The 14,621-nt window shown below is 49.3% G+C and overlaps 1 protein-coding gene across 3 annotated transcripts in view; it reads right to left on the bottom strand.

Moving 5' to 3' along the window:
• The window catches only part of PRDM1 (PR/SET domain 1), a 143,796-nt gene that overhangs the window by 31,596 nt on the left and 97,579 nt on the right, over positions 1 to 14,621 (bottom strand). Inside the window, exon 1 of one of the 3 annotated variants that reach the window (XM_069235422.1) lies at positions 12,905 to 13,021. The exons of 1 other annotated variant lie outside the window; for it this stretch is intronic. Coding sequence is in view for 1 of the 2 variants with exons in the window: in XM_069235421.1 (XP_069091522.1) it covers positions 1,377 to 1,427 (51 nt within the window). In the remaining variant the exon portion in view is untranslated. Of the gene's footprint in view, positions 1 to 1,376; positions 1,601 to 12,904; positions 13,022 to 14,621 lie in introns of those variants that run through there. One more of the 3 variants, XM_069235421.1, reaches the window with a different exon arrangement.

Raw genomic sequence — 14,621 nt, 5'->3', positions numbered from 1 at the left:
CACGATGAGATGGACTAATGTCCCCAGACCTCCTCTGGGGGACGTAAACAGCTCTTTTCTCCCCATGTGGCAGACATTCTCCACTCCCGAGGTAAAGTGTCACAATACGTCCTCGGGACGCCTGCCGGAGCCCGCGGGAGGCACCCCAGGGCCGGGGCTCAGCCGAGATAACCAAGGTGTTCAAACCACATCCCACCCACAGACGCTGCTGAAATAAGCTTGTTACATCTAACACAAAAGATACTATTTCCAGAAGTTCGCTAATGCAATTGGCATATAATATAAACGTGGACCTTAAATTAACATATTGTTTTAACAGACAAGTGAATACCCTGCGAGATTTTACGATAACGCATATCAAGATCGATGATGCCATACCCAGCCCATGTCACCCATGATGCAATGAATAGCAGCCATCTACGGGCGCATCCTACGTGCTTTTTTGGGATAACACAGGCTCTCTGGCTGCTTAGTTCAAGAGCTGTGGCAACAAAACTCGAGTATTATATTCCCTGATTCAATACTTGACAGCACCGTGTGAATTTGGACACATCGAATTTCTCTCCCCCTCCATGCAGGACTGGGGTCTGACTTGCACGGCTCTGCCTGCAGTAGCCGCTAGAGGGCGGCAGATGCGCACAGCCGCAGCCGGGGTCGGGAACCTCAGGCTGCCGGGCAGACACTTCCACCAGAGCAGATTCCCGAGACACGCGCCACAGGTCTTTTGTGGTTTGTGGATCAAAGTGAAAAAAACGAAGCAGTAACCCGCCTGTGAGTATTTTGTACACGGTCATGTATGTGGGAAACGGGTGCGAGTGAAACGGCACCGATATTAAACAGAGAGCACTAAACCAAAGAAACACACAATATAGGTGCTTTTATTTATAAAAAAAAAAAAAAAAAAAAAAAAGCTCATGCGGTTTAAATGGTACAAAGAAGATGTGCATGGTCTAGAAGCGTTTGGTATCAGAAAGTCAAACTTAGAAAGGAACGCACAATTTCATGGGGTACAGTAAGGAAAATAAGCATCTTAGCAAAAATTGACACAACGCTGCCAAAATGTGCAAGACTCACAGACACCATTAGAACTCTGTCCTGGAGGCTGGCACCCTAGAACCGAAGTACAACCAGGAGCTTTGGCGTACGCTGCCCAGGGAAGAACGAAGCGCCTCATTTCCAGGGTGAAACTCCCCCATGAAGCGCCTCTAAGTGGGCTTGATCCTAGCGCATCGCGTCTTTGACTTGGAATAGAGCGCCCACTCGCAGCACCGGGCCGCCTCCGGGCGCTGCGGGAGGAAGGCGCTCCTCCGAGATCACAGGACACATAGAAAGCTGCTTTCGAGTAACCCTTGACAGGGAGCGCTGGGCGCTCTTACCAAGCTGGAGTCGAGCAGCCTGTCCAAGCAGAGATCCGGCATTTGAGGCATTGATCCTGGCGCGGGGCGCCGTGGGCATGCTCCGGGCTCCCGGTCCGGCTGCTGGGGGGCTCCAGTGGGTGCAGGTGCGGGCTCCGCTCTGCTGCTCCGCGCGCCCTCAGTGTCCGCGCGCAGCTTCCTCTCTGGGTTCTCTGTTCTGCCTCGCGCTCATCTCAGGCCTCGGAGTCAACAACGGGGGCGGGGCCTCACCTGAAGGCTCCGCCCCCACGGCACGCCCACTCCGCGCCTCCCGCAGCTGGGGTTTAAAAATAGCTGGCGAGGGGGCGGGCTCTCAGGGACCCGGAGGACCGGCGCACCTGACGTGCCCGAGTGCGCGCGGGCACTATCACTGCCGGCCTGACGCAGCGCCTCGAGGCGGTGAGCGAGCACCACGCCACACGGCACTATGTGTACATTAAATATGAAGCACTTCACAGCTATTCTTCCGGCAGCATGCAGTGGCTAGGGAGTGGTACACAGTTAATAGACCTGCGGTGCCGCCTGCTGCAGCGCCTCGAGGCGGTGAGCACGTACCACACTGCTTGCCATCATGTATACATTAAATATGAAATATGGATCTCTTCCTGTAACATGCCGCTACTAGGGAGGGATACAACAGCTTACAGTTCTGGTATGCGTGAAATGTATGTATTGTATTCAAAGATACAGAGCAATTCGTTTTGTAGTGCTTCCATTCTTGTAGGTAGTGGGAGAGGAGAAACTGCTTATTCATACAGCTACTATATATATATATACACATATATATATATATATAATTTGCTTATAGCGGGCGTTCCATTTATTGCAGCATAGTGAAACGTGAGAATACTAAACACGCTATATACGCAAATATGTGTACATTCTATTCTGTATAACGATTTTTACCAAATAGACTTGGGCTGAAGTACAAAATCATATAGTGCTATGAAAAAAAATATGTCTGCAGAACACCGCTCCCTGCAGAGCTTTCGGATTGGGGAGAATTTACTAAATTCAACACTATTTATACAATATCTTCAAATATGGTGTATCCTTCCTCGTACTACACCACATTGAAACGTAAGATGGCGTGGTAAACGTTCAAGTGCAATATAGAAAAAAATTGTGAAATCTGTATTATGTCCTACTGCGGCGCCTTGCGTCTCGGGAGAGTGCCTAATTACAGAGCACTCCATTTAAAATATTTTTGTATATTCTATATAAATGCCTTACACTACAAATAATGCAGACGGGATAATAAACGACGCAGTACTTTGTAATTACTTACAAACACACACAGTAGTTTGTGTAATTTGTATAACATTCCTTACTGCATCGCCTTGGAATGCTGTAAAGGCTACTAAATCACAAAACACTAGATAGCAAATGTTTCTTTACCAACACAGTGCCCTGTCCAGCTCGGACTTTAAAGCCTTGGCTTACGCCCCATGTCTCTCAGTACTACCCACACCGCCGTTTCAATGCCCCTCCGAGCGGTAAATTGTGACACCGGCCAGTACCCGCAAAGACCTAAACGTTTTAAATATCCGTGTAGCGAGCGGAGGGAGGGACTCGCATAGCGCAAAGCGCCCTGAACTCGAAACCTTTGAGGTCCTTTTAAACCCAACGGACAACACTGCCCCATAGAGTTTATGTGGCACGCCCCATGTCCCTTGGAGGTTTATGTGGCAGGCCCCAACATGCTTACGCCCCCTGCCAGTTTTGATATCGTTCAATGGAACAGGGGCACAGAGATAGGGTGACTTGCCGAGGATCACAGCGTTTGGTTAGAAGGAGTTCCGGTATTAGAAACTGACCATCCTGGAGCAAACTCTATCACGTGAAACGGGGGCTGCTTTGTGTTGCAGGCTCCCTTTTTTATCCCACTAAATTGGACTTGGACGAGAAGCAGTATTTCTCTAATGGACACGAATCGGTTGATATCAGAGTGTAGTCTGTAAATGATTGAACAAATGAATAAACGGACGAAGGCGATGGATATATTCATAATTGGAAACAATGAAGTGTGAATGTGCGGCTAGGTAGGAGGGATGGACACATGAAGGAAGCGGTTACTTGGGTACCCGAGAGGGTCGGGGCAGCAGGTTTTCACAGTCCCCGCTGAGGGGAAGGGTAGCGCCCGGGTATTACACAAGCCCCGGAAGCTCGCGGCCTCGTGCCGTCCCACCCAGAGCCGGTCCCGTCAGCAGAACCGCAACCAGGCTCTGCGGAAACACGCACTTGTCTCGGCCAAGACAGCAGTGGCGCTTTACCTGTGCACCAGCACCTCGCGGACACAGGCAGGCATGCGGACACCGCATGCACACACATCTAGTCGCATACATATACATAGACACACTTTCACATACATATGCACAGACACATGCACACATACACACACACACAGTCGCATACATATACACAGACACACACACACAGTTGCATACATATACACAGACACATGCACACACACAGTCGCATACATATACACAGACACATGCACACACAGTCGCATGCATATTCACAGACACATGCAGCCACACACAGTCACATACATATACACAGACACATGCACACACACAGTCGCATACATATACACAGTGAATATGTATGCCCAGTCGCATACATATTCACGGACACACACAGACATGCACTGTCACACAGTCGCATACATATTCACGGACACACACAGACATGCACACACACACTCGCATACATATACACAGACACATGCACACACACACAGTCGCCTACATATACACAGACACATGCACACACAGTCGCATACATATACACAGCTATGCACACACACACACAGTCGCATACATATACACGGACACACACAGACATGCACAGACACACAGTCGCATACATAGACACAGACACATGCACACACATACACACACGCGTGGGGTGGAGTGGGCTGCAGGACTGAGGTGGGAGGTCCTCTGCGGTGAAGGCGAGGGGGCCGCTGCCGGCATGGAGGTGCATTTTCTCTCTCCACCCCTCTCTCTGTCCCCTCCCCCTTTTTCCTGGTTCTCTTTTATCCCTTCTCCCCTCGCTTTATTTGCCCCCTTCCCTCTCTCTTCAGACGGTCCCTCAGTGGCCTATGAAAGGCGACGGTCAAATTAACACCACGTGCGCCGGGGGACGTTTGGGAAACGCGACCGTGTGTTGTGGGAAGAGGCCTAATTGGAGCTTTTCCTGTCTCGCGCCCACCCCAAACTTCTGGAAACGGATGGTGTGCGCGGACCGGTGATTTCAACCTGCGCTGCTCTGCCCCACAATACGGGGGATAACGGTATTCCCTCGTTTTTACCGTCATTCCACACACAGGATTTGTCGGGCTTCTCCCATGGACGTATTAATTTAGTTGAATCTATATACTTTTTACGTAGTGTAAACCCCTGCGGGCGATCACGGCGCTGTAAAGAACATCTTTCAGATCTAGAGACCTTTAGAAAAGAAATAGCATCAGACATAGCAACTGCGTACAAAACAGGGATAGCGCATACCATACTGCTTAAATAGATCAATTGTAGATCAATTGCAAATGATAATTGAGAAAGGTAATTTACAAAGCAGGGGAGATAAACAGTATTCGACCTAGGTGCCAATATAATTAAAAGTAAACATTATAACACATTTCAAGTAAAAATCGAAATAAAAGAGCCCGAAGGTCATTGAGTACGACATCCCTTACTAGGATAAGACACATGCACATCTTAGGCAGTTATTGTGAGTGTGCGTCTAACACGATTCGTTTAAGATGCGTCTAACACGATTCGTTTAAGATGCATATACAGTTAAGGTGAAATTACATATATTAAATACGCAAATAAAGGGACGGGAGATCACGGAGCACGACATTTGACGGGCAATTCGTCCATTTTTAAGTCGTTCTGCAAATCCATGTGTTTCTCAAAGAGAGTGATTTTTTATAGAGCCTTTCTAATGTGAACGAGGAAGCCATTCCAGTTCCTTGGTCCGTCACCCGGGAAAACTGGACCAAGAGGATGCATGTAACTGAGTAGGGATGAGCCCTGCCTCATTCTTACTCCCCCCGTCCCACACACACACCCAAAAGCATGCGCAGGTACTTCTACAGCTGTCTACCTGGATGACTGCCTGCTGCAAGGGTGCTTTGGTGCTTCAATCAAGGCGCTAGCCTCTCACTAGGAAAGGAATTACACTCTTTATTTCAATAATTGATTTGTCATGTTTGTATAGCGCACGCGTGCCGTTTCCAAGTGCTGTGAGTAACAGGTGTTACCTAATTTAGTCGTTCCCAGTTTACCGACCTCGGAAGGATGAGAGGTTGAGATGGGGATGTCTGGATTCACACACGTGATCTGCAGGTGACAGCATTAAGTCAAAGTCCGGGGTGGGGGGGGGGGGGGGGACGGCCAGTAGGGGGTCAGCCAGCACCGCAGGCTCAAAGGACGCTTTTATTGCAGAGCACCCCTTAAGTCTACCCTCAGAAAGGTATCTGACGTTTCCAGAGCTCAGACCACGTGCGCATCCTCCCTTGTATGGTTTCTGCATAGGTAGCTCAGTGGGTTTAGGTGCCCGCAGCAGCTACCCGTTGCCAGTCGCAGACTTCAATCCAGCCAGGTGAGCGCACTGGAAGGCTTTTGGGCTGAGTATGAGCAGAGACCCGGACCCCAGTGACCTCTAGTCGCGGCAGGTGAATATTTATACCCGGGCTGAAGTCCTGCTAAGAAGCGAGCATTCATTCCCCTGTATTTCAAAGATCTTCCTCACAGCCGCCCCTTAGCTAGAGGGCACCAATGCGCACACAGCGCCTGTTCTGCACATGCCATCTCAGTATCTCCAGAAAGAGGTCGCCCTCAGACACTGTCGCCCCACTTTCTTGTGTTCCATCCCGGGCCAGGATAGCAATTCATGGTCTGGCATCAGCGCCAATTTCAGCAGGCCTGAGCCAGTTCGGTGCCAGACACCCTGGAGCCAGGGGTGGGTGGGTTTCAGGAAATACATCTGTCAGTGTGTCTGGTGAAGCACAATGTATTTCTATGTTTATGTAGCTCTGTGTGTATATATATATATATATGTATATATAAAGGTTAGAGTTATATATGTCTTCTAATACTAAAAAAAAAGCTTTAAAAACAAACACTGAAATTCACCACCTATAAGAAAATGGCTAATGTATAACTTAAAAAGGCATAGATTTCCTATGTCATCAGTGATGTAATATGTAAAGCTATAAGCAGTGCATCATAGCTGTGCAAGTCATACTTAGGACATTTAAATATAACTGGTGAATTTCTGTGTTTAGGAGACCTCCTTTTTCTTGGCCTGCTTAATGGATCACTTCAAACCTTTCCAGAAAAAAACCATGGTGAATGAACATTTTTAACAATAAAACACACTGAAACTCACCAATCATAGTTAAAGTAACTAAAACTCCCCCTCCATCTTGTGCGGTGCTGTCATCAGTAACGTCATTTCAGACGCTGATGTTGTCTTGACTATACTATAATGTGAGAGAATGTATCATGAGTGATGTAGTATTTGAGGTCTTAAACAGTGCCAAATTTCATGTAATTCCGTTCAGCCATTTCGCTGTTGCGCTGTTCAAAAGTCTCTATGGAAATTGCATGATGAAATTAAGTTTTGGCACCCCCTTCTTTTCCCTGACCCCCGCCCCGTTTGACGGGTAACCCTAAAAATGTCAAAGAAGAATATGAGGTGGGCGCACTTTTAGTGTAGATTAACCAAACAGCAGCAAAGTTAAAAGCAAACCAACAAGTACATTTCTTATGGTAGCTAGATTGATCGATCGATCGATCTATCTATCTATCTATCTATCTATCTATCTATCTATCTATCTATCTATCTATCTATCTATCTATCTATCACAGTGAACATGATATTTAGAGCTGTACTACTAAACACACATTCACACATTGATTGCCACAGTGCAAACATCAAATACAACTTTACTTTGACAGTATAAAGTAAAGCTGAAACTAGACAAGTGCTCTTTACAACCTCAGGATTGCATGTAACAATAATTTTACAGAGGGAATCGCCGTTTCTAACAGTCCTGGTATTTCAGTGCGGTTTTACCACCATGCACAGTATTAACCCCTTGCATCTTGGTTTCTACCATACTGCAGTTTTTTAACCCCTTGCATCGTGATTTGCATGAGATCGTTAAATAGCTTTTGTGACTCATTGGCGGCTTCTCTAGTACTAGTGCGTGTGTGTGTGTGTAGATAGGCACACACACACACACACACACACACACACACAAGCACCACAGACTGTGCAGGAATTGCCAGCAGGTGTTGACGTACATCGGTAAACTTGGCTAAGGAGCTGCAGGTGGGCGCTTTATTTTAAAGTTTCTGCATTTGGAGAGGACGGTGGTTTATTCTGTGGCTCTGGGTACTACGTTTGCGGGGGAGGGAGATTAGAGCGGGGTGTACAGGAGGAGGGAGGAGGAAGGAAAGCGCTGCGTAAACACCGCATGAAACAGCGCCGTAGCACATCTGAAAGGCGGCACTGCAGCTCTGCCCTGTCCCGGGGCATGGCAATCCTACCACAACCACATCACTGCCGCCCCCGACTTCCCCTTCCTGCGGGCTGCCACCGGGGAGGGGATCCGGCTCAGAACCGGAGCCCCAGGCAGAGGGCACCGTCCACATGGAAGGCCTCTCGCGCTACAACTCACTGCTTTCCAGGCCCGAGAAAGTACGGCTGTAACGGAGGCGGTAGAATAGCTTTTACTGGCGACTGCGGGAACCGCTACTGGGGTGTACTTTGGGAGATCTTGCGGGGGCGTTGGGGAAGGTAGCATTAGCAGGGTCGGACTGGGAGAGAAAATGGGCTAGGCACCAAAGTAACGTGGCCCCATTAGTGAATTACCTAAAATAAAGCGCCACAAGCTTGTACACTGGGGCAGTTTTGAACTTATGAACACACGCTGTGTAAGTGTTTTGCAAGGTATGGAAGACTGTATAGATTTGAGCTGGCTGCATGCAATATATGTATATATATATATATATTTTTTTTTTAAGTCGGGGAAATGAACGTTAAAAACCGACCCAGTAGACATAAACGCTTTGACTTTCAGGCCTCTCTGTCTGGCACGTGATGCCTCCGGCCACTGGCATCACGGATACTGCACGTTTCTACCCTCCGCCCACTCAAGTGCGCTGGCGCCGCCTCAGCTATATGAAGCTAAAGTGCGCGGGATCCGTGGAAGGGCGTGCGTGGGTGAACACCGAAAGAGGCCCAGCCCGGGTCTGAAGAACTTCATTTAAGAAAGCAGCCGAGCAGCGCAGGGTGTCAAAGCCCCAGACCCTGGTGCCCACAAGTCATGATGGTGTTTTTTATATTCGGGCCCTTTTCGTGTTCGGTGCATGGGCTGACTCCAGAATGCGAAGAAATGCCCCGGCGTAGCTGTCTTCTCACATTTTCGACTTGTGACAGCTGGGTTATTTGTAAACATGCTTTGTACACACGTGTACGTTGACCTGGATGGGTCAATGATGCTGTTACCTGGCTGCCCCTCTCAAGTACTGCTTTCGGGCCCCATGGCTGTCATTGGTGGCGCACGCGCAGTGGAAGACACTGTACCCCAAACAGAGCCTCGTTTCACTACCTGTGTGTGTGGGGGGGGAGGGGTTGGGAGGGCGTCTGATGCTTTACCGTTCTTACATTAGGGCCCGTGTCACCCTTGCTGCTCCATCGACTGTCCTAATGCTCCCCCCCAGGCGTCCCCTGCCCCTCGCCACTGCTTTCCTCTTGCCTCGTCTGCAGCGGCGCCCTGACCCTCCTTAGCGCTACCCTGCTTTTCAACCTTGAACTGCCCCCTCCTGCTGCCAGGGAGTGGTGTGGCACCGAGGCTTGCCCAGGACAGGCTGACACCATATCTCATTTGGGAGGGCAGTGTTTACTCTCAGGGCCTCGGAGGAGCGCGGGACAGTCAGGGCTCCCGGGGCAGCGGGTGTCTCCTGGGGAGCGAGGAGAGAGTGATAGGTGTGCCCTCACCGACGTCAGAAGAGGGGCTGCTTTCCGCAGCATACCTCATAGAGAGGGCTCCGAAGACAACCCCCCACCACATACACAGAACATGGCGAGTTGGGGCAGACATTGTTCTCTGGACACTAATCTGACAATGGAGAGTCCATTAGCGGGCATTAGGGGCTGGCAGCGGCCACGGGCAGGGCGGTGCCCGGACAATAGACAATTAGGACTGCTAAAGCTGCCCCACTCGGGGCCGCGGCTATAATTCCCCATAATTGTGCCCCCAGCCCCCAACAGGCCTGCCGCCTGCCGCACAGGCCTCTAATCGCATCACTACCTGACCTACATCCTGCGCGGGCTTTTGAGGACCCGTTTTATTCCCATCTGGTCTCCCTGCGCCCCCCGCTCCCCACAACACCCCTTCTCTCGGGGGAGGGGCGGCCACGCGTCCAGATCAATATGGGGTCCCAAGCGGCACATGCACGAACAATAAGCTAATCATGCTGGGTGAATACATTGGGAGGGGGCACAGGCCTGGCACCGGCCCCGTCATTGGGGACGCACTGACTGAGCAGAGGCCCACGTTCCACGTGCCCAGCGCTGCCTTCTGCGCTCACACTTTTACTTCAGCGATACTGCCGGTGGCTCCATCCACTACTGTAAAATTCAACTACACCTGACTTTTCAGCAGACGGCACTATGCATTCTGGGGCATGTAGTTCCCCATTTCCCGATTGCTATATGCCTCGGCACATACAGCGCTGGTGGCCGCTGCTCATGTCATGAGGCCACTTGGCAGAGACGACGTTATAAGAGACTCACTTGACGCCGCTTAATGTGCTCTGTGTATTTCCAGGAACTGCCAAACTGGGCTCCTCTGACACAACGGCCAGCCGTGGAACGAAATAATGCATGTGCAGCTCCACGCGCCACTATAGGGGACGGGGAGAGATATAACTGCTTATCGAATTGCAACTTATTAGTGACATTTTCTGTACACTTATTTATGATGCCTCGTTTTCAATAAACTTGATCTCTAAAGCTTGAAAAAAGTCCCTGGTAGTGTGCCATCTCTTGGCTATTTCACTGGGCAGCACCCTTGAGGCCTTTTCTGATTCTCAGAATATCATCGATCACCAATACTTCGACCGCTTAACAAGCAGTATTACTGCAGCCTACGGTATTCGTAAGTGGGTCCCCCAGGGATCTGAGCCCCGGTGCCACTGCACCTGCTGCAGTAGTGGAAGCTACGCCCCTGCTCACACCGGCCACAGTTCCTTGAAATGAAACTGGTGGACAGGTGCAGACGGCAAAGTGTCCCAGGAACTTTACGTGAACTCTGTGATTTTAACATAAAGTACACAAAACAGTTCGGTGAGGTTTGTGAATGTGTGTTTGTGGGTTGGGGGTGGAGAGGGGCGCTACCCATCTATGCCCAAGTTTAGCAATGACAAAAAAAAAAAAAAATATATATATATATATATATATATATATATATATATATATATATATATATATATATATATATATATATAATCACAAACAACTGACACTCGCGGATGCTTTTTCACTTTACACACTAAACTTCGCACGATGTACCAGCCCGTTTTCACTGTCCCCACGCCCGCGACATGCCCCTGCGGGGAGCGGGATGACCCTGCTCGGCTGGAACCAGCTGATGCACCATTTGTCAACCACCGAGAGGGAGGGCTGTGAGGGGCCACCGGTCCAGCGCACCATCAGCCAGCAACGGCCAGGGCGAGTTACCAAAGCCCCTAGGGCAGCTGCAGCTGACCCCAGACTCCACTCACGCCCCGCAGATGAGTGTGTGGCGTAAGGGCCAGAGCTACCGACTTTGGAGCTGGAAAACCAGGTTATTGTTTCGGCGTAGACGCAGTATACAGTGATTCTGCGCAAATCACTTAATCTCCCCGTGCCTATCTAAAAAAAGAATGTGTCCTTGTGTAATGTAACTGGTGCTCTGAAAATACTCCAAAACCTTCGGGTCGAGCTCACGCTATATAAAACAGCAAAAATAATTTAACAAAGAGCTTCCAATTCCTACTCCCCCAAGTACTGTATAGCGCTTCACCAGCGCACCCTGCCACTGAACCAGGAGACCACCAGGGAGGGCAAACCAGTAACCACCGCCCCAACCACCAGCACAGCAAGCATTTAATCCACCCGAAGTATACACAGGCTGAATAATGACTAATCTGTTTTCCGTTATCACGAATAGTGTCATGACGCGGCCATGCGGTGGCATAAAGAAATGTTAAATAAAATGAATATGTTCGATCCATTTCCAGGAATGTCTGTAGCATTCACTTTTACAACCACGCGGACAAAAAACTGCAGGGCTCGCGACGGAACAAGGCGACGTCCACTTCCTAACTGGAAAAAACGGCCGCCTCAGACCCAGGAAGCCTGGTCTGGCCACACTGTACACAGGAGGGGCCCTTACGCGTTTTATATTTTCTTTATAATGGGTGTTTTGCTGTAATGTACCTAAATGCAGTTTGAGACTTTTAATATCTCGAAGCTAGAGGGGGAATACGCAGCACCCACCAAGTACGTATGTTTTTATTGGATGCTGAACTCTCGAAGAATCTGCGCTCAGACCCTCACTGCTCGCGCGGATTTATCGAACGCTGCACGCGCAGCCGCGCGCCCTCCGTGATCGGGCGATTGGCAGCGCGCGCCCCCACCCCCCCGTGCTCTGGCACATGGCCGCGCGCGCCCCTACTATGCCTCTCTCTACAGGTGCGTGCCCACGGCAGCGGCGTGGAAACGACAGTGAGACTGGAAAGGGCCCTTTTCCGAAGATCCACTCGATATATCTAAGATATTAAGACGCTGTCTTTAAATGCAGCACACTATTAACAAACACTGTAGAGTTCGCTTTATAGTGAATGACACAGTAATTAATAAATGACAGCAGCACTGAAATAATGCATTAAAATCACCAGGCAAATTAGAACGTATAGATTGTTCTGAACAGTCAATCGCGTATTGCATCAATTCACCCATTCATCTATCCGAGTCATCCACACCTTCATCCAATGCTAAGACTGACCCTTAATTTCAACCTACTTAAATTCTTTCACACCGGTCACTAATCCATTCACCACCAGCCACTCGCCACATTCATGCATGTACCCAATCCGGCCCAATCAGATCATCTATCCACCTCACTTAGTTCCATCATTCATTCACACATTCAAAACCATTCACAAACCCATTCGTTCATCCCGCTCTCCATCCAATCCATTCATCCATCAATCATTTGAAAACCCAACGTAATCCAACCGCCAACCATCACCCAACCACCAATTCATCACCCATTCACTGTCTGCAAAAGATCAAATCATCGATCCCATCCTAAACCAATCAATCAATAAATCCATCCATCCAGCCAAACCTATCCAGCCAAACTCATCAATCCACCACGTCCGTCCATCCATCCAAAGATACACATCCACCCATCCATCCATCCGCCCGCCCGGCCCTACCTCAGGTCCATCTCCTCCAGCTGGCTTCCTGCCTTCAGGGTGTTCATCCAAGGGCCCTCAATCCACAGTTGAGCCTCGTCCCTCTGAGACACGCGCACTAGTGAGCGCTGCCAGGATTGGAAAGTTTGCACTTAAAGGAAGCTTTCCCCTCCCTCCATCCCAGCTCCACCCTGCTCGGTAATTAGGCTTAACAGGAGCAATTAACAAAACAAACTGCTATGAGCCCCACGGCCTCATAATTCGGATTGTTCGATTGTTTGTCCAGGCGAGAGACAGTCCTCGCAAAACAAGCTCAATGCAATTTGTTAAAAAAATAGAAGAAAAGAAAAGAAAACGGGAAGAACAATAGTCAGCGCGCGGCTCACTCGCTTCTCGCCTTGTTTTTAATAAACAAACCAACCCAGAGAGCCATTAAAGGCGCAGGCCGGTCCAGTGGGGTTTAAAATGGAAGGTGGTACGGGAGAAAGGGGCACGGCCATGGGTAATTTAGAAATGTAAGATTTCATAAGGATGGGAAGTCTTCACACGGAGGGTACACTGCGAATAGATATGAGAGAGAGCATGCATTGAGCACAGTGGCCCTTTTTCTCTAACAGAGCTGTGGTAAGGGGTGCAATGGGATGGCATCCATTAATGCCCGAGTTACTCATTTGCAACCGCGCTAAACCTGCTGTGTTGGCTTCGCACGGCCGTAGGCCAACTCCCAGTATCCCAGGCCCCGTTGGGTAGGCCACTGCCTAGTGGTGCGCCCTGGCGGTGGACAAGCCAGGCGGTGCTGCTGCGCGGCTCCTTCTGCTTCCCTTGGTTGCTGAAGGAAGGCTGGAGGCCTGGCTGACTCAGAACTCTTGGCTGCGGGTGGTTCAAACCTGGCACCAAGCAGGACAAATTATGACCATTATGAATGATCTACACTACCACGTCGTACATGCAGAGGAGTGGACCGCCAGTGCACACACGCTTCGGCGCCTCGTCAGAGGTGGGAGGCTCTACCTACACAATCTACTATATAACGGGGGCAACATTTGTACTGTGTTGTACATTTTCTAAATTGCTTCATATCCATGACACGGTCAGGCAAGAGGCTACTTTCTTGGTTGTGCAAGGTAGGAGGGGTGTGAGTTTATAGGGAGGTCTATGCGGAGTGCCTTGGTGAGTTGTGCGAGAAGTTCAAAGGGTGCTCTAATCACGTCATGGCGAACTTGTGGTTCTGCTTAAGCACGGAGTAAAGCAGGGCAATGTAATCGAAACAGCCACATTTGCATACACTTACCATCTTTTGGCAGTCGGATAACAGAAGGCCCGGTAGATTTAAGCGGGTCTGCGGCCGTGGCGTTTCCCGCATAATTATGGCCTTGCTCCATTTGCCCCATAATCCATCATCTAATGAATAATTTGCACATTTTAACAAAAAAAGTTTCGAGTTCAAACTGACCGCAGTACCTAAAAACTCAGTGACACGTGCTGTGGTGCAGTGGAAGGTCCTTCCCTGAGGTGACTGGTCTCTCAGTTCCTTATCTCTGTATATGGCTGGAAAGCTATTACTAACGAGGTAAAACCTTTACTCACAGAGTGTTAACTTGGGTAAAAATGTAAAAATAATGAATACTACCCCAAAACGAGCTACATTACATCACAACGTTTGTCTATTCTTCCTGCATAATTTAGTCTACCCTGCCATTCAAACTGGCCCTCCCCTTTCGCATAATGTCAGTGGCCT

This window comes from Pleurodeles waltl, chromosome 5 (assembly GCF_031143425.1).
Source record: "Pleurodeles waltl isolate 20211129_DDA chromosome 5, aPleWal1.hap1.20221129, whole genome shotgun sequence".
Taxonomy (NCBI): Eukaryota; Metazoa; Chordata; class Amphibia; order Caudata; family Salamandridae; genus Pleurodeles; species Pleurodeles waltl.
This window is presented reverse-complemented; position numbering and strand designations above follow the sequence as displayed.